Source organism: Oreochromis aureus, linkage group 6, assembly GCF_013358895.1.
Source record: "Oreochromis aureus strain Israel breed Guangdong linkage group 6, ZZ_aureus, whole genome shotgun sequence".
Lineage (NCBI taxonomy): Eukaryota > Metazoa > Chordata > Actinopteri > Cichliformes > Cichlidae > Oreochromis > Oreochromis aureus.
This window is the reverse complement of record NC_052947.1, coordinates 896,701-921,436: the sequence shown is the minus strand read 5'-3', so window position 1 is coordinate 921,436 and position 24,736 is coordinate 896,701. Positions and strand designations below refer to the sequence as shown.

At 40.6% G+C, this 24,736-nt stretch overlaps 1 protein-coding gene across 2 annotated transcripts in view; it reads left to right on the top strand.

Moving 5' to 3' along the window:
* LOC116329646 (glutamate receptor 2-like) overlaps window positions 1-24,736 on the top strand; it is a 126,882-nt gene that overhangs the window by 99,342 nt on the left and 2,804 nt on the right. Inside the window, exons 17-19 of one of the 2 annotated variants that reach the window (XM_039612926.1) lie at window positions 2,567-2,681; window positions 8,581-8,715; window positions 13,480-13,655. In XM_039612926.1, the coding sequence (XP_039468860.1) occupies window positions 2,567-2,681; window positions 8,581-8,715; window positions 13,480-13,650 (421 nt within the window). In that variant the 3' untranslated portion in view covers window positions 13,651-13,655. The remainder of the gene's footprint in view (window positions 1-2,566; window positions 2,682-8,580; window positions 8,716-13,479; window positions 13,656-24,736) is intronic. The other variant, XM_039612927.1, reaches the window with a different exon arrangement.

The following is a 24,736-nucleotide window of genomic DNA, read 5'->3' as shown; positions in this document are numbered from 1 at the left end:
GACTGTCAAAGTAAAACAGGAAGTACAGAGGTTCAGACAGGAGGAGAGAGAGCACGGGGAGAGCACAGACATAATGGGCTGGGGAAAACATGGAATAAAACACAAGGAGAGATGAGGGCTCACAGATACACAGAGGGGCACACAGGGGGTAAGAGTCACAAGGGGGAAAACACATAAGGAACAACGTAACAGGGCAGGAACCATGGCCTAAACACAGAACAACATACCAAAAATACAAGAGAACCAAGAATGCTGGGCCAACATGGCCCAGGATCATGACATCACCCCCCCCTCAAGGGCTAATTCCCCAAAACACCAGAAAAACACCAGAAAAACAGAAAACAACCCACCCAGGGCGGGAGGCGGGGGACCAGGACGGCGGGACCGAAACCAAACGAAATACAAGGAGCACGACACCAAAAACTGAGGTCACAAATACACTACACAAGAACAGTTCAGAGCAGGGAAGCAATGTCCAGAAGGAACAGAAGGTCGACCCGGGAGGCGACCACACAAAAGTTCAGCTCGGCTGTTCCGGGGGCCGGCCACGTGAAAAGTGTGGGGGGAAACACATAAGGAACAACGTAACAGGGCAGGAACCATGGCCTAAATACAGAACAACATACCAAAAATACAAGAGAACCAAGAATGCTGGGCCAACATGGCCCAGGATCGTGACACTCCTACTTTATCAGCTGTCTTCAGACATTCTTTCCTCCTCTCCTTGACTGTTGCTTCATAGTTTCTACCAGTACCCTCTTTATTAAAGGTGCTGCTGGTGGCAGCCAGTGCCTTGAATGATCTGGTAATGTAATCCAAGATCTATATTTTTTTAAAAAAGGGGGGAATGTTTTTGTATTGAGAGCCTGTACAGTTCCAGTTGGTAGAAAATATTTAACAATGGCTCTACCATTAAATGCAAATATGATTAAAAGGGACTCAAGACCATGCATCAGTATGAGATGACACTGACAACGTGTGTGCAATCAACTCCTAGTCTGGTTATGTGGAACATTATTATAGAGTAGGTACTAGTTTATTATAATAAAGTTATGCTGGTTTAAAATGGATATTTATAATTGGAATTTAAGCAGCTCACAAATCTAAATATATTTCATATCATACCCATAAAGTATTATTGGTAATCTGCAAAGGCATTAACCTAGCCCTTGACATATGTCTTACCAAATTACAGAACCTCTCACTTTCACTTTTCTTAATGCAGAGTTCCAGCTAATATGCAATTATTTTTCATTATTGTAACTTTTACAAAAAATTGAAAAAATGACCTAATCATTGCCATTTGCTAGAATCACCCTGAAAGCTATTTCAAGTGTGAATGTTATGTTCAGATTCACAGTTTTTACATAGGTGTAGCTATAGAAATCAAAAAAGTTTGATGAATGATTGCAGTTGTATAAATGGGCAGGATTTGATAGCAGTTTATGAAATAAAAGCAATTTTAAAAGTGCTAAATTCTACACTGGAGGTTTGAGTGACAGTCTATTGATTCTATAGGAGATATCAGGGACACTCTACTTACTTTAATTACAGAGTAATTACAGAGGACAACTCAATTTCTATAAAATGAGCAAAAAGAATAACCAGTACCATTTAGCAATGAGCTGATTAATGTTTTGGACACTGTTTTTCTTATACAAACAATTGAAAAGATATATAATTATGGGTATAAATAAGGGTGATATACATTCATCACCCATGTATCAGCTACAGTTGTGGTTATATTATATACAGACATCATGTGCATAAATGTCATGATAATTTTGGGCTTTAAATCATTTCTTTTAACTGTTGTTTTTTTTCAGGGTGGAATGTTTGTACAGCATACATCTTTAGTTACTTAAAAAAAAACAAGAATTGGATGCACAAGTTTACATTTATTTTTTATAATCCACATGGTCAAAGGTTTACATGCGGATTCAGAAATATACAAACACTATCTTAACCCTCTGAAGTCAATAGATGTGATTTAAGAGGACCTGGCAGGAAGACAAAGTCCTGCTCACTCAACTTGTATCAAAAGTGGGGCTCAAGAGACTGATACTTTTAAATCCTAACAGTGCAGTTAAGTGGATTTTAAGCCCCACAACACAAAAATATATTGAAGCCAACAAAATAACCTTGCACACATTCAGTGTTATATTTTCAAGTAATCTTTATAGATATTTGAGATTCAGGTATTTGTTTTAGTTTGATGTATACATATATAAAAGTCCCAAATTACTATGGCATTCATCTCAATGATGAATGTAAACTTTTGACAACTGTATGAGAACCCAAAATCTATCTCTGTGTATCTCTGTTTTATAAAGACAAATATAAATTTGACATACCATACAACATTCTGATTTCCATGAGTGTAGCCACCAAAACACGATATTATATAAATATTACTTCAAGATAACTGTTATGAGAAAATAGATTTTCTTTTATCTCTATTGTGTTTACAGTAATTATTATTATTTACATCCCACTAACATGCATATCAGTAGGAGGACAGACACTGACAAGAGTTGAACTGCTAACAGCCACTGTGTTCATGTAGAAATGCGGTGAACCTGGCGGTGTTAAAGTTGAACGAGCAGGGGCTGCTGGACAAACTGAAAAACAAGTGGTGGTATGACAAGGGAGAATGCGGCAGCGGAGGAGGGGAGAGCAAGGTTAATACACACACACACACATATACACTACAGCACACAAAACACACAGGTGACACTGGGTTATTAAATGTAAAAAGTGTGAAGAAGAAACAGAGTTACAATGCCACATGTGACATCAAACGCTAGTAGCTAGCTGTAACCCCCTACAGAAATTGAAGAACAAAGAAAAACTAATACGCCAGAACTACTACTACTACTACTAATATAGCAGATATATTAAGAACCAGAACATGTAGCATTGTAGTCTGTAATGCTTCTTTTGCTGATATGTTGCCCCTGTTTGGTTGAGGTCAGGTTCAGAGCACACTTGCAGGCAGATGAGGACTTACAGATCAGGGTCAGGTGACCTCACACCAGATGGTAGCAACAGTGCAGGAGAAGAGCTGTCGATAAAGAGCTTGTGCAACTGCCCAAACTCTATTTATCAATGGCTCTGCCCTGGAGGACTACTGCTACTGAAAAAGCAGATAGTCTTTTCGCTGAGCACATCTCATTCTCTGTCTCCAGGGCCAAGCAGAGAGGCCCTGACAACACAAGATTTTCTTTAAGCAGCTTTGCCAAATTAAACAAGATTATTCCACAGAGTCTTTACAGACTTCCTGTTCATGGTAATGTCTAAATATTTTTTTGTATTTAATATTTGACAATCAACAGACAGTGAACTTGCTAAAAGATGTCTCATACAAAATAAACAAAGCCATTAGACGATCTTTACATTGAAAGTAATCTTTCAAATACTGCAATGAAAGTTTTAATGATGAATAGGTAGTAGCAGATGAGGGACCTGTCTTGGTGGCTAGACCAGAGTTTGAGAACCGCTGCCTCATTAATAACATAAGATAACATTGATAATGATGTTATTTATGTTATTCCCATTGAAGAGTGCCAGTAAACCTTGCCGTATTGAAACTGAATGAGCAAGGGACCCTAGACAAGATGAAAAACAAGTGGTGGTACGATAAAGGAGAATGTGGCTTCAAGGACTCAACAAATAAGGTTAGTTTTATGTCTGTGGGTCAGTTTTCAAACACACTGTCTCTTCACACATTCAATATGCACGGTAAGACTCCACAATAGTTAGTATGGATTACTTGCAACTTTAGGTAATGTCAAGAACAACAACAGTTCAACAATATTCATATGTATAATGCTAACCAAAAAGTGTATTAACAGACCTTTTCTGCCCATTGAGGAAGCAACTATCTCTGAAACAAAATTTATAGGCATCAAGGTAAAAGTAAGTAATAGAAATTCTGTCCATCCCCCCATTCATTTTCTGTGCCTCTTCTGGATCCATGTCATGGGGCTGCAATCTAAGCAAAAGCGCCAAGATCTGTCACTGAGGCTCTACCAGTTTGTTTGTTAATCTCCTACTCCACCCTTCCCTCACTTGCAAGACATAAAATACTTGAACTCCTCCACGTGAAGCACCAACTCATTCCTAACCCATAGTGGGCAATCCATCTATTTCCAGCTGAAAATCATGACATCAGACTTGGAGGTACACCCCGATGGACGCTGTCAAATGCCTTTTTAAGTCCATAAAACACATTGTGAAGAAGGACCAGAGGCCTGGTAATAAACTAATCATTTGATTCAGGTGTGTTGACCCAGGGTGATATCTAAAACCTGCAGGACACCGGCCCTCGAGGCCTGGAGTTGCCCACCCTTGCTAAAAATGCTAACCGTCACCGGTGACGGGTTAGGGTTTAAAGGGTTAAATCCAGTGTCATGAAAAAAACGGCTGTGCCCAACTGGTCTGGGAGCTCATCGACCCAGGGCATAGGATAAGGATCAAAGCGTCACACTTTATTCACCTTGCGATAGTCGACACAGACCCATATAGACCCATCTTTCTTCACTACGGACCAAGTGCTGTGTGATTTTTCTATTACTCCCATTTTTAGCATTTCAGCCAATTCCCTCTGAACAATTTGTCTTTTATGTTCAGGAAGCCTGTAGGGCCGTGAACGCATTGTCATGCCAGGGTGCGTTTCAAAATAATTCTTGATGAGAGACATATAGCCGGGCAGGGGGGAGAACATGTCTGCAAAGCGCTGTTGCAGTGTCGCAACATCAGCTCTCTGGGCTTGTGTGAGATGGTCGTTGCAATGGAGGAAGGTGGGAATGGTGGAATTTGGCACTTCCCCAACGTATCTCTCCCCCTGACCAGGCTCACCAGAAACGCGGTTTCAGTCTCTCTCCATGCTTTAAGGAGGTTGAGGTGATAAATCTGTGTGGCCCCTCCTCTGTCTAACCGCGAGACCTCATAGTCAACGTCCCCCATTCGCCGTGTGACCACGAAGGGCCCTTGCCACTTGGTGAGTAGTTTAGAGCTAGAAGAAGGGAGTAATACAAGCACTTTGTCTCCCTGGTGAAAATTGCCTGGCCACTCTGTTATACGGGTGCTGCTGACGTTGCTGGACCTTCCTCCCAGCTTTCATTAATTAGGTTGAGCACCCCACGCAGCTTCCTGCCAAACAGTAGTTGAAAGGGAGAAAATCCAATGGTGGCCTGGGGCACCTCCCGCACTGCAAATAACAGAGGGTCTAACCAGTGATCCCAATTGCATTCATCCTCGTGTATGAACTTCCGAATCATGGACTTTAAAGTCTTATTCAGCCATAATTTGTACAGTTCCTTCAGTGTGCGAGACACGAACCACGTGCTCTGGTCAGTCAGTATTTCTTTCGGAATACCGACTTGGGAGATGACCTGAAAAATACAGGTGCCACACTCTTTGGCACTGTTTCTGCATGTTTCTGGCGTTGCATAATGCACTAGAACTAATACAAAGTGATAGCCACGTGCACTCCGGTGAAATGGCCCGATGAGGTCCATGCCAATACGTTCAAATAGGACCTCCAGTAACGGTAGGGGGCACAAAAGCGCTTTTGGTATGGCCGGCTGGTTAACGAGTTGGCATTCCGAACAGGATGTGCACCACCGGTGCCTGTCCGATAAAATCGGGTCATAATTTGCTCCATAACCATAGGGTTATAGTGAGCTGCCTGGAAAATCATTTCCCGGCGGCTTTGCTGTACCAACAACTGAGTGTGTGTCTCCTCCCTGCGATTGTCATGACTCACTCAATATAGCTATCTTTTAACAATATGAAGCACGGGTAGGTCTGCTCGGCTTCAGCCGGCTCCAGCAATGCCCCGGGACGAACCAGGCTTTGGTGCACAAGGGTCTGCGTACAGCCTGTGTCTACCAAAGCATGGCACATACCCCCTTAAGTCCTTACCGGAATGCTGTACATCCCTCCCAGACCACGGAGGGTGCCGGAGCGCCAGCAACGCGGAACATCTGCTCCACCTCCATCAGTAGGCAATACTGCCTCAGGTGTTCCGGCCGCCCGCATTTCCAGCATTCCTGCCCCGGTGTTTGTGCTGCCCTCCACGGGGAGAAATGGGTTAGTGGGGTGCGGTGTAGGGCACACTCCACCGGAGCAGTTGCCGGAACCCATTGCCTCACTGCTGTCACCGGGGCCTGTGTCCCTGGTGGCTGTCTTGCCCTCTCTGGCCCCTCCGCTCTGGCTGCCAGCAAAAGGGACCACCGCCTCCACACTCACGGACTGGTAGCAATGCACCCACCGCGATGTGTCTGCAGACAGCCCTTTTCCATGAACTGCTCCTGCACAACTTTCCCTAGCATGTGGGCCCTCTGACTGCCCGGGCTGTAGCCACCTCGCCGCCGCATCATGCAGCTTCCAGGCCCAGGCAAACGGTTGTTCCTCCTCCATCATCTGGCAGGCCTGGAACCGCCGGTGATGGTCCTCCAGGGGGAGGCACAATCTGTCCAACAGGGCCCGGCAGACATCCTCAAAACTGCTCCGTGACACCGGTCAGTTCACCGGTGGCCGCCGTCTGGGCCTCCCCCGACAGCAACGGCAGCAGTCACTGGGCCCACTCTGCTGCAGGCCACTGACACGCCTTTGAAGTGGCCTTGAAGGTCTCCAGGAACACCTGGGAGTCATCTCCCTCCCCCAACTCTTTGCAGCAATACCAACAGTGGACGGGGGCAATGATGCTGCAGCCCCGACCATCCACTCCAGGACCTGCATCTGCCGATCCGCATGCTCCTGCAGTGTTGCCAGTTGCTCCTGGTGCGCCGCCACCTCGGAATTGTTTATTGCCAATCATTCATTGCCAATACAAGATGCCAGAATATGCAGTGGCTGCGCTAGTGGGGTGGCTTGCGGGTCCGACATGGCAACAGGGTTTTCAGCACCACTGTGAAGATGTACCAAAAGTGGACACACTGTCTGGGTTTATTTTCCCTTTTCATTGCTGCGACACACACTACTGACAGTTTCTTTGTCGTTATTCTGGCCCGGCACCCATGGGTGCAGCTTTTCAGCTGCACTCTGACACACCTCTCCACTCTCTGCTCCGGCTTCACTAAAAATCACACAGGAAGAGAGAGAGAGCTCATTAATTAAAACACCACATACCTGTGCCACCAACCTCCCAGGCACTGCCCCTTGAGCTCACTGCACCACCCCTCCCTGCAGCTGAGCTATGGACCACACCACACACATGTATTCTGGTTAATTGGGCAAATTCCCATGTCTGCTCCAGGAGAACTGCTCTGATGTTCCACAACCAGAAAGCTAAGAAGTTGATACCCCTTGAAGTTTTACCACAACCACCAGTCCCTTTTCTTAAAAAGAGGAACCATCACTCTAGTTCGCCAATCCAGAGGTACCACCCCAGACCTTCACAGTGTTAAAGAGGCATATCAACCAAGACAGGGCCAAAACGGCAAGAGCCTTGAGGAACACAGAGTGAACAGATTGGTTGTGGTCTCTTGTGGTCTCTCTGGTTGCAGGGCCACAGATCTGGGCCGCAGCCAGCTCACTCAGCGTATTTTACTGCACAACTGATGTGTCCAGCTTCTTCCCCTGCTACCTGATCCAACTGACTACCAGATGCTAAACAGTTACAGGGTCAGCTCCTCTCTTCATCCAAGTGTTTAATACATATAGCTGGTTTTAGAACCTAAGATGTGCAAGCTACGTGATTAGGTGAGCCCAACTCAACCTCATGTACAAGCTCAAGGTCCTTCCCCTTTAAAGAGGTCAGATTCCGTGTCCCTGTAGCCAAATTTGAAATCTGAATTTCAGAACATCAGGGCCTCTACTTTCCCAACACACCAGCCATTACCAGACCTCTATGGCAGGCTCTTTGCGGTCAGGCTCTTGCCCTCGCTCCCTTGTGGAGCTCCAGTAATCCTGTCTCAAGAAAGGTAACTTGGGCCCTTAGTTTTTTAATGGTCATAAGACTGTTCTGAATTGCTCTTAGTCTAGCCTCTCACCCAGGATCCTACCAGGTGCCAAGCGGCCCTAGAAACATAGCTTCCAGGATCACTTGGGCATGCAAACCTCTCCATCATGGTAACGTAAAAAAAATTAAAGGAGGGGGTGACAGATAAAATGTATTTCTGTTATCATTAGTATTGTGAAGCTTGTCCCAGTTCCCGTGATGACCTTTTTGACAGTCCCACCAAGGTTGCAATAATCACTTATTATCTAAGATCCTGGCTTTTTGATTTTCAGTAACTTTAGGCCATAATTATTCAAAATAAAACAAAAAAGACTTGAAATATTTCTTCTTATATGCAGAGACACAGAATGATTAAGGTTGAGGAGGGTATTCTACATGTAAAGTTTTAATGTAAGTCATTTATAGTATATTTAGCTTGACTGATTTAGGTTCAGTTTTAGCCTACTTCTGAGTAGACCTTGCCAGTAAATAAAGTTAGCTATTAATATAAGAGCATGCCTCTGGGGTTTCTGATCATTTTCTTCCTGTGTGTGTGTGTGTGTGTGTGTGTGTGTGTGTGTGTGTGTGTGTGTGTGTGTGTGTGTGTGTGTGTGTGTGTGTGTGTGTACTAGGAGAAGACCAGCGCACTCTCTCTTAGTAATGTAGCAGGAGTCTTCTACATCCTGGTTGGAGGTCTGGGATTAGCCATGATGGTGGCACTGGTCGAGTTTTGCTACAAGAGTCGTGCAGAAGCCAAAAAAATGAAGGTATATGATCTTTATAAGTACAAGCTGAATTTAAATTTGATTCTTAAATAATAATATAACGATATATTAACAATGTAGAAATAAAGTTTAGTGAGGAATCTTACTAAAAACATGATGTGAAACATGATGGAGTAATCCTCCACAAACAGAAAAGGTCTTATGGTTAATGAATTGTGAAAGTGATAACATTTATAATATATTTAGCGGATAGTGGATTTTACTATCTGATACTAATTCACACTAAATTAATACTAAAAATTAATGAATTTTAATATTAATGAATTAATAGTAAAAAAATGGTTCTGAGTCTTTTAAGTCTTCAAATTTCAAATCTTTTTATTGGTTTTAAAGATTGAAAAACAGCATGACTCACAGAACAATACGATCACAATAACAGGTGCTAAGAGCTATCAGGCTAAAGAAAAATTGGTAGAGAGTCCCAGAATTTAAGCCCTATGGGAGTGTCCCCAAGAGGGTCATGGACCCCCTATTGATCCTCTACCGAATCACAAGAGTCAAGTTGTGAAAACGGGTGTAGGTCACAATCAGCCAAGGTTTCGGGTGAACTCATTGTGAAACCTAGCCCCACTTTATCATGAGATTTACTGAGGTCAAATGGCCCAGGCTCTTAAAACATGTTGTAATCCTAATTGGGCTTTCATCAAGTCAGCAAAGATGCACAAAAAAGAAGATCCGACACCAACTAGGGACGACCAGAAATGGAACTCTCCACCAATTGCGCTTAGAACTGAAGAAGCTTCTCGGATGAGCGGTGAAACGTATTCAAGGAAACTTTAAAAAGTCCAGACGGTTTTCTTTCCAAGCTCCTTAGACTACAACGACCTGGATGACTGAGAACCTTCACAGACACATTATGTACTGTCACTTCCACTACTACTGATATCCATTTAGATTCTTTTCTCTAACTTAAGTACTTTATACAAACCATCAAAGTGTCTATTAGACCCCATTTCTACAAGACAGCTCTAAGAAATCCTACCATTAATTAATGCGTCAGTCTTATTACAGTCTGTCTGACTCTATTAATGCGCTACATACCACAGGCTTTTAAGATGGCAGTAGTTAAACTGTTACTTACAAAGCCATCTTTTAACCCACCTGTCTTAGCTAACAATACGCCAATTTTTTTTTATCTCTAAAATTCTTGAAGGAGTAGTTGTAAAACAGCTAACTGATTTGCAGAGCAGTGGTTTATTTAAAAGGTTTAGGTCAGGTTTCAGGTTTTTAATCACATCAAAGCAAAAGCATTAATGAAATGATGTTGTGGGCTCTGACAGTGGATAAATCTATGTGCTTGTCCTGCTAGAAGTCAGTGCGATGTTTTTATCCTGTTGACCGTATTTTGTTACAGAGATTACAGTATGCTGTAGGTATCAAATGTGTGACGTTTCCATCCTAACCATCTAATAGACTTTATTCCTGGCGTGGCCCCAACTGGTCCCGGCAACTGGCTGCCCCTCCCTGAGCCTGGTTCTGCTGGAGGTTTCTTCCTGTTAAAAGGGAGTTTTTCCTTCCCACACACAATTGTAGGGATTTTCTCTGTTTTCTTTGCATTATTTTTTTTTATCTTAGAAGATAAAGTACCTTGCGGCAACTGTTGTTGTGATTTGGTGCTATATAAATAAAACTGTACTGACTTGAATTGAAACTTGTTGAGAATAAGGGGAGGGAGACAGGACAAAAAAAAAACACAATGAGACTCTTGAACTTGGGCTTTAGACTTGAATAGGGAAAACTTCAACTGCTGTGCACATTTCAGCAGAGGTGACTTTTTACCAGGTCTACTGAATGCACGACAACTACGGTGTAAATATTTAAAATAAACAAACCCACCCACCCCACTTACATTGCCCTGGAAATACTCAAAGCCTGACAAAGCAGACATTGGCAGTACAAGAGAGCTTACCAAACTTAGTGAGTCAACTCCAGCTCATATCAGGAAGTGTACAGGACATGTGAGGAAATGCAAAAGTATTGTGACCCAGAAATAAAAGCATGACTGCAGCAGTATCTGGTTTAGCAAAATACTTGGCGTACTTGGAAATATAACTGGAACACTGAGTTTAAGCTTCATCATGGATGAGAAGGATTGGATGGACTGCTTTGGTGTTTAAGTCATATTTTGGGTACAGATGTGGCTGTGGTTTTAGCGCTGCTCTGGTGATGTGGTCAGGCTTTGAACCTGTGTCATAATCCATGAGTCTAAGGGGTAAAGATGATCATCATAATGAAATCCTGATCACTGGAAAATAAAAAAAAGATACTCCTAAAAGCCAATCTTCTCCATACTCTCCATCCTACAGTTTTTGAAAATGTCTGCTCTTCTGGAAAACTGAGGCATCATAAACAGACCCTGGATATACCCCTGGACATCACGCTGATTATAATGTTTATAAATTAGCAAAATACTTGCACAATAATTGAGAATGTGTACTTCCTATTATGGAACACATGGTTAGTTTCAGACGGAGGGATTAACAATACATGCATTTCGTTAGTGTGAAACTCCTGTTTTACTTGCTGAAGGGCATCCTTGCTAGTGGGGAATGAACTGTGCCTCTACACTCTTTTCATTAGTAATGTCATCACCAGGGACAAAGCTAATAATATTCCTGCCACAGAAGCTCCAGTACATTGAAATGAACTCAACGCCAAAAACTGAAGAGCTGGAAGAAGTTTTGTTACCATTAGCATATTGCATGACTTCTTTAGACTGGAGGTTCCAGGGTTCCTGTGCTTGGGAATCTATACGTTTTTAATCACATCTCCGTCTGGCATTCCTAATAAACTGACACAAGTGGAGTATTAGAGACCAGGCAGCCAAAAACATACAGGAACAGGTGTATTCTTCAAAATAGGAGTTTTATTATAGCCCCATTTCAAAAATATACAGTCACAGAATAAGCTATTTTAAGAACTAAGTGAGCCTTTAAAGAGGTCAACTAAACAGAATTCTGCTCAAAAAAAAATTATACTTAACTAAACATCATAACTCAACAAACTGACCTGCCCAAATGAGAGACAGCAGAGGGGAAAACCACAGGGACAATAACTAAATATAATACAGAAAAACTAACAGCAGCCAGGTAACTCAAGAAAACTTGTAACTTAATTATTACAAGTGACTGACATAGACCCATAGTATACTGGCAAACAATGTAAACCAGATATGTGCACCATCATTTGAACTATGGCATACTGTTGTCATGTATTGAAACAAACTAACCATATCAATTAAACCAATAGTTTGCTATATAGCTTCAGTGACTGTAAATAAGCTTAATGCGAAAAGATGAGATAGAAATGTAAACATGTAAATAAATATTAACCAAAGTATTTGAGTTGTGTGGTTGTGGACAACCATTAATATGTCTCACTCTTCTTGCACAACCTCTTAAATATGTGCGACACTTCCTCAACACCTCAGCAATAATTGCTGCTATAGCAAAAGACAAATATTATAAGCAATAATGATAATAGTTTCCCATAAGTCCCATAAGTTAATAAAATAACATGCTTTTTTTCAGTGTTAAATATTGGCGCAATTAGCAGTACTTTGCATGTTGAAAAGATTAGTAAGTCAGTTGCATATGCAATAGGGTAAGTCACAAAAATCTAAGGTCCCACTTCTTATACAAAATTTTGTCTTAGTAAATACTTTTTTTTTTACTTTAAATACTTACTTTTAACTTTACACCAATGCTGGTGCAAAGGTTAGTAACTCTGGCCCTTGGTCTATGGACAGAACTGGACTGTGACATAAAATTCGCTCTGGCAGGCAGCTCACCATGATCACTCAAAAATAAATAAATGTCATGCATACACATATTATGTTGATTATAGACATTAATTGTTATTGGTACAGTTGTACTTTTGTTAGGACATCTTAGTCTCTCTTCAGTGCAACATGTTAAAATTAAAAGCCACACTTTAGCTATTAGGAGTGGTTTATGGTCAAAGTAGCCATTCATTTTACCTATATCCTTGAATATCTCCATTTTCCTAATTATGTTAATTTCACCTTACTCCATCTCTTCCTCACTTTGTTGTTGGGACTGATGTCCCTCCTCCTACTTTTCTCCACAGCTGGTGTTACCAACAGCAGCCTCCTGTGAACCAGGGCTTGTTACTAGTTGTTGCTGGCACTGCTGTTGACGGTGCAGCAGCAGGCCCGACCGCTAACGTGTTGGTTAATTGGACACATTTTACTTCATCTACTTTTAGTTTCTATTTCTATTTCTGTCTTAGCTTTCCAGCTCCACCTTTTCAATACTTTTTCCACACTAGACTCTCTTCTTCAAAGTGCGTGCACAGCGAAGGTATGATGAAGTGTCAGTAATGAAAGTTGTATGAATGAATGAGCTGTTGTACAGCTGGTGCACAGCGGCCCTTCAATTGACACACCGGCCCAAAAGTGCACTGGCCACCAGGAACATACCCAGTAGACCAGACCAGTCCATTCCTGACTGTGGATACAGTTAGATAGAGACATTTCTAAATGGCTGTCATGGTTTAGAATTTTACAATGAAAAAAGGAATTTACCACATTCTTTACATGGATGGACACTGAGACTATTTTCTTTCTTTTTACTTCTGCCATATTTTGCTTTTTCAAATATTATTGGTCTTATAGCTCAAACTACTATTGTCACTTTGTAACTTAAATTAACAATAATAACAGTTATAGTATTTTTTTAGAAAAATCACTGCAGCAATAACCATGACTTTATTTTTGTTATGAAGGTGGCAGCCAACACCTTGTCATCACCCCAGCACACAGGAAACTACACACACACTCTGCCTTCTCCTCAACATCCCCCCAACTACAACCTGCTGTCCCCCAGCCACCAGCCAAACTACGCCACCTATAAAGAAGGCTACAACGTTTACGGCATTGAGAGCGTCAAGATCTAACACGGGTAGGAGAGTGATGATTGATGGCTAAAAGTGTCCTTACCTCACAGCCATAGACAATGTTTGTGTCATAGACATTTAACTAATTGGTGTTAAATCATCTTTTCAAACATCCATTTAAATTGAACTTACAGCTGTATTCATATCAAACTGGTGCAAAGCAACCTCAGCGGCAAACATAACAAAGAGTTGGAGTTAAACTAGTGCAGTCATTTTGTGTGTATTTAACAATGTAAATATGTAGTAAGCAATGTTCCCTCTAAGCTGCGCACGTGCGCAATTGCGCACTGCTGGCACAGTCTCTGTGCACAGAAAATCTGCGTTGCGCACAAAAAAAAAAAAAATCTAACCTGAATTGAAATTAAAATTAAAACTTTAACAATTCTGTTTTGCAGTGTTAGTCAGTGACTGGCTGCTCCTGTATGGGATTAGAACGATGCCACCTTATCCCATAGTCCAGCCAATGATGCGATTCACATTCGTATATACGCAGCCAATCAACGTCGTTGACAGGCTCTGACAGCGTCCTTATGTGCCGACACCGGTGTTTTAGCTAGCAAAGCGGCGTGGCTGATGTGGAGTGAAGCCACGTTAATGACAACGTGTACAACCATTGGAGATGTGAGCAGGACAGACGGAACAATTGACGGAAAAAGTGTGGACTTTATAGCAGTTTTTAAATTGTGTTGATAGGCCACGTAAAACCAGAGTTATGATAAAAATATCTGCAATGTTTGGTTTTCTTCCTGAATACTATCGTTGTTTATATTTACTGCGAGAAGAAACAGAAAAAAAACGGCGTTTTATAAGGAAAACGCTCGAAAGCACTCTCCGCCTGTGAGCAAAAACAAAACCAAACCCCACCCTTTCCTATTGGTCGAAAAAAGTACCATGTCGACCAATCAAAAAATGATATGGCAACGTGGCATCTAGTTGTTAAGAAACAGGAGGAAGTTTTAGGAGTGACGGCGGTGTTCTGAGATGTGAGAGATTTGAGACGTTTAGCGCAAATCTTGTGTAGTTAGTGTGTAGTTAGTGTGTAGTGTAGTCAATAGTTTTGTTGTGTGTGTCAGAACAATGAGGCGGCTGCTGAATGTTACAGGTGTTACAGGAGTGATACATCTCCTGTTGTCAGGCCTGCAGGTATCAGGCTGTTGTTCTCCTTTATCTCATAGTGGACAGAAATTATTTTTTGGAGTGACACAAATAATTTGTGTGGCATCAAATTTGATGCAGAACAGCTGATTGTTCTGTAAATAGTTTGAAATGTTTATTTAAAAACGCCTTGGCTGCATTTAAAAAAAAAAAAAGCTGCAAAAAACTTTGTTGTTTGCCAAACTGAGTTACTTTTTTGAAGAAGTAACTATATAATGAATTGCCCAACACTGGTCATTATATACTGTATTTGGCAGACAGAGAGTTACAGACTCTCTCCCAGACCACAGACTCATAATACAAGTCAGAGCTTTATGAAAAAAAAAGAAGAAAGAAAGAAAGTTGTGTTTTCAAAATTGGAGTTCAAGTTATTTTTACTTTCAATAGTGTTAACATACTACACAGGTCATGAACAGGATTTTTTTAAATTTTCATTGTAAGTGGGCTAAAGCAGTTAATTAAAAGTAGTCTAACATAAATGTAAATGCTGTAATTTGATTATTTTAATAAACCATGTAACTTGGATGGATTAGATGCTGGCGTGACCACAGTGCACACGTCTGATGTCGCTCACAGTGGTCCAAGGGACGCTCAGGGAGTTTGTGTGTTTGCTCAGACACATGAAAAATTAGAGGGAACATTGGTAGTAAGTATATTAAATAGTTAATGCACAACTATTTGCATGTGTACATTTCTGCACCCAGATCTAGTCATCTGCAAATCTTTGTACATCTGTCAGTCTGAATTTGTGCCTTGTGTCATACTGTAGATGCTACCTAACACAGAAAATATGCAGGCAAATTTTCCAGATGCATAGTGTTTTGTTTAACAAACACTTGTGCAGATCTTGGTTTGTCCATTTTATTTTTTCATCATTTCAGATATAAGTATACATTTCTACTTTTAATATAGTTGCAGTATTGTCATTCATTAGGCTAAATGATGGCTCTAGTGGTGGTAAGACACACATGGTAAATTAAATGAGGTGGTACTTACTGAATGAATACATTAAAACTTATTATTATTATTATTATTATTATTATTAGTAGTAGTAGTAGTAGTAGTATTATAGTATTCATTTTTCTACAAAACAATATATATATATATATATATAGTGTGATAGTTCTATAGTGTAGTAATTTATTTTTTTAAGAATGATGAAAAGAATTTGTATGTACAGAAAGTTTACCCGCCAGTGACCAATAGAGCAAACTTTTTGTTTAAATTTTAAAAAAAGATGCTTGTTCTGAAATGAAAAACTAAAAAGTGACATTTTACTTTATAATTAATAAAGCATTATTCAGTCATAGTTCATACATGAACTGTTTTTGACTGTGAACAACATAAATACAAAAGTTGCCATTGAGTCTCGCATTGCATTGTGATATGAGCCAGTGTGTGTTCAGAGTATGATGTGAATGCAGCAATTTTTCCTAACAAACAATACTTACACTGAGACAATAATGAAGTATTTTTTTAAACTTTAAAGTAAAAGATCAAAACTATGTATGGCTGTGGTACTCTTTTCCTTCGTTTACTTATTTTTCAACAGCTCTTTTGCCTCCTTCATCCCTCTTCCTTCTCTCTTCCTCTTCTTTGGCTCCCATTTTTTCTCCACTCCACTCCTCTTTCCTTTCCGTCCTTGCCCTCTCCTTTTCCTTCTCCCTCAGTTCGATGTTTGCCCTTTTACTTTTTCTTATGTTTGTCTGTTCGTTATCCTTTTCTCCTACTCTTGTCTTAATAGCCAATCATCCTCTTTAACTGACTTACAGAATACTCCTATGTGACTTAATGTCAGTTTTTATTAGGTGGCCCTAATAATTGAGACTGGTAATAACACAAAATATGAGTTATTCTATTAATTACCTAATTGGAAACAACCCTATAATTGCCTTAACGATAGATAACCTGTGATGATGCGAGTTTACAAGCCCTTATAAGAGTATAAGAGAGAAAATTCCAATAATTCTCTTTTGAGCAAGCCCTTGGTAACAAAGGGAAATTAAAATTCCCTTTTAACAAAGAGAAACCTGACAGAATCAGCATTAGAATGGCCATGGGATTTGGTTGGCAATTAAATTTAAGAGCGAATCCATCATGGATAAAAAAAAAAAGTCTATCTCAGTTTTTTCCTTCGTTTTGCCCCAGATTTTAGATTCAGGCTTGAGTGTGTTAAAAATTTTACCATTTAGCCTGTCGTATCAGTTTAAGACAACATTTTGCTATATGAGATAGCCCAGAGTCTGTTTACTATAAACATTTACATTGCTAATGTTAACACAATTGCTCATGGATTTCAGGGTTTGCCAGAAAGACTTTGTTAGGTAACAGTTGTTTTTTGGTTGCTGCTGTTTTGGTTGTTGTTTTTTGGCTTTAGAGGTTTACTACAAAACAAAATTAATAATAATAACGGATTGCATTTATATAGCGCTTTTCAAGACCCTCAAAGCGCTTTACAATTCCACTATTCATTCACCCACTGGTGGAGGCAGCTACAGTTGTAGCCACAGCTGCCCTGGGGCAGACTAACAGAAGCGAGGCTGCCATATCGTGCCATCAGCCCCTCTGGCCATCACCAGTAGGCGGTAGGTGAAGTGTCTTGCCCAAGGGCACAACGACTGAGACTGTCCGAGCCGGGGCTCAAACCGGCAACCTTCCAATTACAAGACGAACTGCCAACTCTTGAGCCACGATCGCCCCACCCCATTAAGCCATCGATTAATGGGTTAGCAAGCTATGCTGTGCTTTAAGTCAGAATTTTCAGTGTCATGGGAACTTTTGTTGTGTACAAAGTCATCTCAATGATAACAAACAATATTACTTACAGATGATGCCGTTTATTTATTTATTCTTATCTTATTTTATTCTAATTTTTCCTTCACAACTTTTGCACTGTCCACTTCCTGCTGTGACAAAACAAATTTCCCACGTGTGGGACTAATAAAGGTTATCTTATCTTATCTTATCTTATCTTAGCTTATCTTATCAACTTGTGAAGGCATGGATGGCAACAGATTAAAAGAGGTGAAACTGCCAGCCTAATGCCAGCATAGTAACCGTAACGGAACACAGTTACTCATATTTTGTATTTTAAATACGTAACGCAACACTGTTCACAGCACATGTTCACCACAGCTATTTCCATCTTTTTCACGAAATCCATCACCATGTGTTGTTCTGCAGTTCTTTTCTTAACACCATACCTAGCCAAAACTTTAGTTTTTGGCCAATAGGAAAACTGTTTCCACCAGCACTTCATCAGCATCCCCTTCTCCTATAGCCATGAGGGTGAAACCTTTAGAGAAAAAAGCAAAATCCTCCAAACCCACATTAAGGCTGACACCGGCTAGGAAATGGGGTTTATCAGATGCTGACTCCAGAGCAATAGTGAGCCATTACGTGAGGCGTGGGTCTGAAATGTCCCTGAAATATCTGCAGACATGAGAGGTTATCTACAGATCAACAGGTGGAAATTCCTTATGGGACAAGATTGATGACCCACACGAGCTTCAAAAATGTGGGAGATGATTGTGTGTTTGGAAAAGAAAAAACAGAGGAAAGAATAGAGGCAGTTCAGCATAAGACCATGTGAGGTCATCATATCTGCATGGAGAAGGACATTGGGGGAGCAGCAGCACTGGATTCCTGTGTCAGAAAGTGACTCCCAGTAAATTAAAAATTAAAATGAAAAACCAGAAGATGCTTAGCTGTAGACAACAGAATCAGGAGCTGATGGCCAAGAATACCAGACCCACCTCCTTACGAGGATGGGGGGAGTGTTTTTAACCCAGTTCAGTTTATTATCAGTGTGTACTACGAGGTATTTATAGTCCTCCGCAATATCTACACCAACCCCCTGGATCGAAACAGGGCGAACACGTTTCCGGATCCTACTAAAGTCCACAATCAATTCTTTGGTCTTTGTCACATTGAGCTGCAGATGATTCTGCTCGCACCACATGACAAAGAAGTCAACAACAGCCCGGTACTCACTGATGCATCCCAACCACTGCAGTGTCATCAGAAAAATTCTGATGATGTCAGGTCTCTGTGCTGTGGCTGAAGTGCGTGGTGTAGAGGGTGAACAGGAAAGAGGATGGTCCCTTGTGGTGCCCCCATGTTGCTGATCAACTTGTCAGACACACAATGTTGAAGACCCACATATTGTGGTCTTCCTGTCAGGTAATCAAGGAGACCAGCGCACAAGCTGCAGGCCCGGATGTGCTGTCTACATCAGCTGTCTCTCACCCTTTACCCACCCCTGTTGCTTGTCATGTGTTTCTTTGGTGTATTAAGAGTTTTTTTCATGTGCTATGTGCAGAGGTGTTTTTTTTTCTGTTCTCAAACTGATCTCCCTGTTGGAGCTCAGTCTGGGAGGGGTTATTTTTTTCTCCTTATCTTTCCTCATGTGGTGCATTTTCCATTGTTATACCTCTCTGACCTGTCTTCCCCATGTGATGTTTTTGTGTAATGTATGTATGGTCGGAGGGTAAGATGGCGCCGCCATTGCGTGCAATAGGTCGGCAGCCTTAACATGAAATTTCCCCTTGTGGGACTAATAAAGGTATATCAAATCAAATAATCAACAATCCAGGACACAATAGAAGCATCCACCTCCATTCCTGTCAGCTTATCACCTGCGAGGGTGACACGGGGACGGGGCCTGTCTGGTCCAGCAGACCAGTTTAGCCTTCTTAATTGTCTCTGAACCTGGTCATGAGTGAAAGTGACAGGTGGGGGAGGGGTGTCAGGCCTTTCACAAGAGATTATGGTGCTATGTGGAGAGAGAGTGAAGTGACTATGAGTAAATCAGTAGGGGGGTGAGCATTTACTACAGTGTGTCCTCACTGTGCCCAGCTCCCTTCTTTTTGGGTGGATTGAATCCAGTGATGGTCGTCATGCCACTTCACACCTCCCTCATGCTGTTCTGCATGCTGTTCTCTCTTGCCCTTCAATAACACCCAAACCATTCTCTCCTCCTCTGTATTGCCTGCTCTGAAGGCCCTCTTCTTCTCATTTAGGAGGGTTTGATGTCATTAGTCAACCACGGCTTGTTGTTTGGGTAACAATAGACAGTCTAGCTGGGGCAATGGAGTCGGTGCAGAAGCTTACAAACTCGGCAAGTCCTCAGCAGAGGTAGGAACATAAACAGAAACCACGATCACATGGGTAAATTCCCTGGGCAAATAATACGGCCTTAGTCCAACAGCACACAGTTCAATGTCCAGACAACAAATCCGTTCTTTGATTGTTATGTGAGCAGGGTTACACCACCGATTGTTAACAAGAACAGCAAGCCCCCTCCCTTTATGCTTAATGTAGTGTTGTTCCTGTTGGCCTGAACAATGTGGAAGCCTTCCACAGATGCGTTGTAATCGGGAATATCCTGGTGAATCCATGATTCAGTGAAAAATAATAACAAGGCAAAGCCAGGAGTGTGTGCAGTGCACTTCAGTCATTTTCAAAAGGGGAGAAAGTCAGAGCACGCTAAGTGAGATTCTGATGATCAGAAATCTTTTGGTTCATTGTGAATTTCATTTTTTTACTTTAATTGCAGGAAGTTTTATTAAAGCAAGCAAAAGGAGCAAAGCAAAAGCAGAATTAAATGATAACAGTCACAAAATACTAACCAAATCACATCCGTTCTAATTAACCTACTCTTAGCTAATGCTGATTTCGTTCTTCTCTTTGGGAGGAAAGAGGTTAGGGGAGAGATGGGCACATCTGAAAATTTGTTCTATTTTACTGAAAACACCAACACAGCAGTGATAATGATAAGCAAAGACAGAGCCAAGTCCAATTTGCAAGTAGGGCTGGGCTATATCAGACCGTTCACGGTAATACCGGTGTAATTTTGGGCAACGATAGGAAAATGAAATATCGCGATAGAATATGGGTAAAACGCGCATGCACAGTGCCTTTGTTTACATACGCACATGGCGGCGACGCAGAATGAGAAGAGTGAAAGTGGATCGTTAAATGAAACGGATGAACCAGAACGGGTTTGTAAAAATGCTGCAACTTCAGTGGTGTGGAACTGGTTTAGCTTTCGTCCGTCAGATACACAACAAAGCACTATTTTTGGTAGAGCATGCTAGCGGGCCGTCGTTATTACCGTGTTGTTTGGAAAATACGGCACACTTAGAATCAATCCTTTGATTTTTCTGAAAATCGACAGTGTCCCTTATAATCCCGTGTGCCTTATGTATGAATTCTGGTTGTGTTTGCTGACCTCGAAACGATTTTATGTGGTAGACGGGGCTCGACAATCTGTCAAATGTTTTAGTACGACTTTGCTAAGGTACGAAGCCGCACCGCTTGATGGATTGTCGGAGCATTACGGCTATCGTAGGCAGGCGTCTCGCGGAGTGATACGTACTGTGCTTCAACATAATATTACCGTATTGTGTGTGTATAACCTCTTTTTAAGTTTTGTGGATATTATACATGGTTATGCTGAGGATATGTCGGCCAATTTCCACTGGAAATGCCTTTTGGTTAAACTGTCCGCAAGGAATTTGCACTGTTACATTTTTATATAACTTTAATGCACATAAAAAACAGCTGCTTGTTTAAGTGAAAATACATTGATGAGGTTTTTTGCACTAATAAAGTTGTGGAGTTGTAAAGTATTTTGTCTAGTCTCAATTATATCGTCAGTTATATCGTTATCGTAAATTTTCAAATGTATATCGTGATAAATATTTTTGGTCATATCGCCCTGCTCTATTTGCAAGTCCACAATTTGGGTGGTGGTCTGCTCCCTGTTAGCGTCTCTGCTGGAATTTCAGTTGTGAGATTCAGTCTTCTGAACTGCTCATCTCACAGGGTGCAGGGAAGAGATACAGAACGCCTCCAGGCACTCTGTGAGATGCTTTGTCAAGTCCTGTTCCCCCCACCTCTCTCTCTCTGCTATCTAATTAACCAATCAGGTGTGTTTCCATGAGATCCACTGATCTTCAGTCAGTTCTCGTTCTCTCTCTATCTCTCTTATTTAACATGGAAAATTGCGTTAAATTTGAACATTCAGTCCAATATGAATCAGCTTCAGTTCATGTTTCATTCAGTTTAGATTTCATTTGCACATTCAATTTAGCATAATCACTTTTATTCCAAATACTTTTTCTCTTTAAAACTCTCACAATCACTGTGTATTCAATACTTTCTTTTTCACCAAATTGTATATATTTTTTAGATTGTTTGGGTGGGGGGCTTTTAGCCTTTATTGGATAGAGACATTGTAGACAGACAGGAAAGCAGGGAGAGAAAAAAGGGAACACATGAAGCAAAGGGCTGTGGGTCAGACTCAAACCCAGGCCTACTGCTCTCTAGCCATGTGGTGTATAGTGTCCTGCTCACGCACTGAGCTACGCCATCACCCCTCAATTGTGTATTTTTAAAGTCAGACATTTAATGATCAGAGTGGCACACACCCTCTTGTCTCTCAAGGCCTTACCTACCCAGCCTCTCAGTTCAGCCTGAGCTAGGCCTGTCATTATTATATTGCCTTACTCCTATCCTTTTGGCTAAATTTAAAAAAATTTATATTTAACTGATTGTATTCTGATCAATATTGAGCATAATTAATTACAACATTTAACATTATTTTTCTTGTTCAAAAGTATAGTGACACAGTTCTTATCTTAATCCCAGACATGTATATAAAAGACAGATGGATGGATCATGTCTACACACACAAAATCTAGATGTTAGAACAGACATCTCCACTAATCAGACTCTATTTCTTTGTTAACATATTAATCAAACCTATATTTTAATTTATCTTTTTGATTAAGAATAAACAAAAAAGGTGCTATTGGCAAAAGAACACAAATAACAGAGTGCTTAAATCACATATAAAACTGGATGTTGAGCCTTGGCACTCTTCCATGGCATGCATTTTTAATTAGTGGCCTACAGCCACCATCCATTAATATAATTTATTAATGGAATTATATACATTATATACAATATATAATCTTAAGAAAAGCAAAAAGTTTCATATCATTTCATGCAGTCTTTTGAAAATCTTAAATCAATTGCTGTAGTATTGAGCGTTATACAGCATTTATCAACCCCAGTGTCAAAAAAAGCTGGAACACTATATGAAATATAAATAAAAAGAGAATGCAGTTATTATTAAACCCCATACTTTATTCAATCAGTCAGTGAAAACACATCAAGTATTTAAAGTAGGAGGACCATTTTGCAGCTAACTACGTTAATGAAAAGGTCACAGGATTGGGTGTAAATAGTATCTTAGAGAGGCAGAGTTTCTCAGAAAGAAAGATGTCAGAGGTTCATCAGTTTGCAAAAATACAAATCAAAATCATAAAACTACAAATTGTGTGACAATTTCAGAATAATGTTCCTCAGTGTAAATATCTCATTATTTACAGTAAATATCATTAAAAGTTTCAGAGAATCTGGGGAAGCCTCTGTGCACAAGAACCTGAAATCACTATTGGATGATCATGATCTTCAGACTGTCAGGCAGCACTGCATTTACAAAAATCACTATCAGTGAACACAGTTCACAGTGCCATGCAAGAATGCAGGTTAAAGCTCTATCATGAAGAGAAGAGACCACATGTGAATGTATTCCAGAAATATTACCATCTTCTCTGGACGAAAGCTCAATTAAATTAAACTCTGCCAAAGTGGAAAACTGTTCTCTGGTCAGATGAATCAAAATAATCAAAATTGAAAATCTAAAGTTTGCATCCTCCAGACTAAAGGGGCACAGGACCATCTGACTTCTTATCAGGGCTCACTTTAAAAAAGCCCAATCTCTCTGATGGTATGGAGCTGCATTAGTCGTTATATAATTGGCAGCTTGCATATCTGGAAAGGAAAGGTACCATCAGTATTGAAAAGTATTGAATTGCATCTACTACAACACCATGGCTTTGTAGAGGAAGAGTCCAGGTGCTGAACTGTCCTAGCTGCAGTCCAAAGCTTTTACCAATACAAAGCATTTGGTGTGTCATAAATGAAAAAAAATATGACAAAGACAACCCAGGACTGTTGAGCACCTACAATCAGACAAGAATGAGACTATTTTTCTCTCAAAAGTCCATCAGCTGTTCTCCTTAGTTCCCAGATATTTATATGCTGAAGTTAGCTACCCAACTCTGAGATGTGTTGCTGCCATTAAATTAAAGATTAGCTTAAACATCTAAAATGTTTTCTTGTTGCATTATGAATAAAATTTGGCTTTAAGATTTGTAAATCACTGCATTCTGTTTTTATTTACATTTTGCATAGCATCCCAATTTTTTCAGAATTGGGTTTTTATTTTATTTTATTTTTTTATATTTGTAATATATTTATAGAAAATGAGAAAATTGTTAAAGGCATCCAGGTACTGCTAATCAAATTTCCTTGATTACATGATCATCAGAAAGTGTGACCGCCTAAAGCAGAAGGTAGCTGGTCTGGAGCATTCAAGACCCAAATGCAGTACTTAAAAACATGAGGAGTAAACTAAGTAGAGAGTTTATTAAACTAAATAAATCAACTCTCTACTTAGGAAATCAAAGGAAAACAAAACAAAGGAAATCAAACCTTCAACTAAAATGGAAAGACATACTGCGAGGGAGGAAACAATCATGAGGGAATAAACAAACATGGGTAAATCAGTGACTGAAGTGACAAAAGGATGAAACACAGAAGACTGAGGGAACAGGAAGGGATAACACAGGGAAAGCACTGCAAAATGTATTAATCAGATAAGACAGAGAGACCAGACAGACTACAACAGGAGACGCTGAAGACAAGACACAGATGAAACTAGGAATGGACTGGACATGAAAGGGAGCTAATGTAATGAAAATCTGGAACTAGAATTAGCAAACATAGATGCACAAGAAAAAAACAAAATTCAAACCCAGACAATACAGAGCTTGAACTTAGGTCATTTCTTAATGCA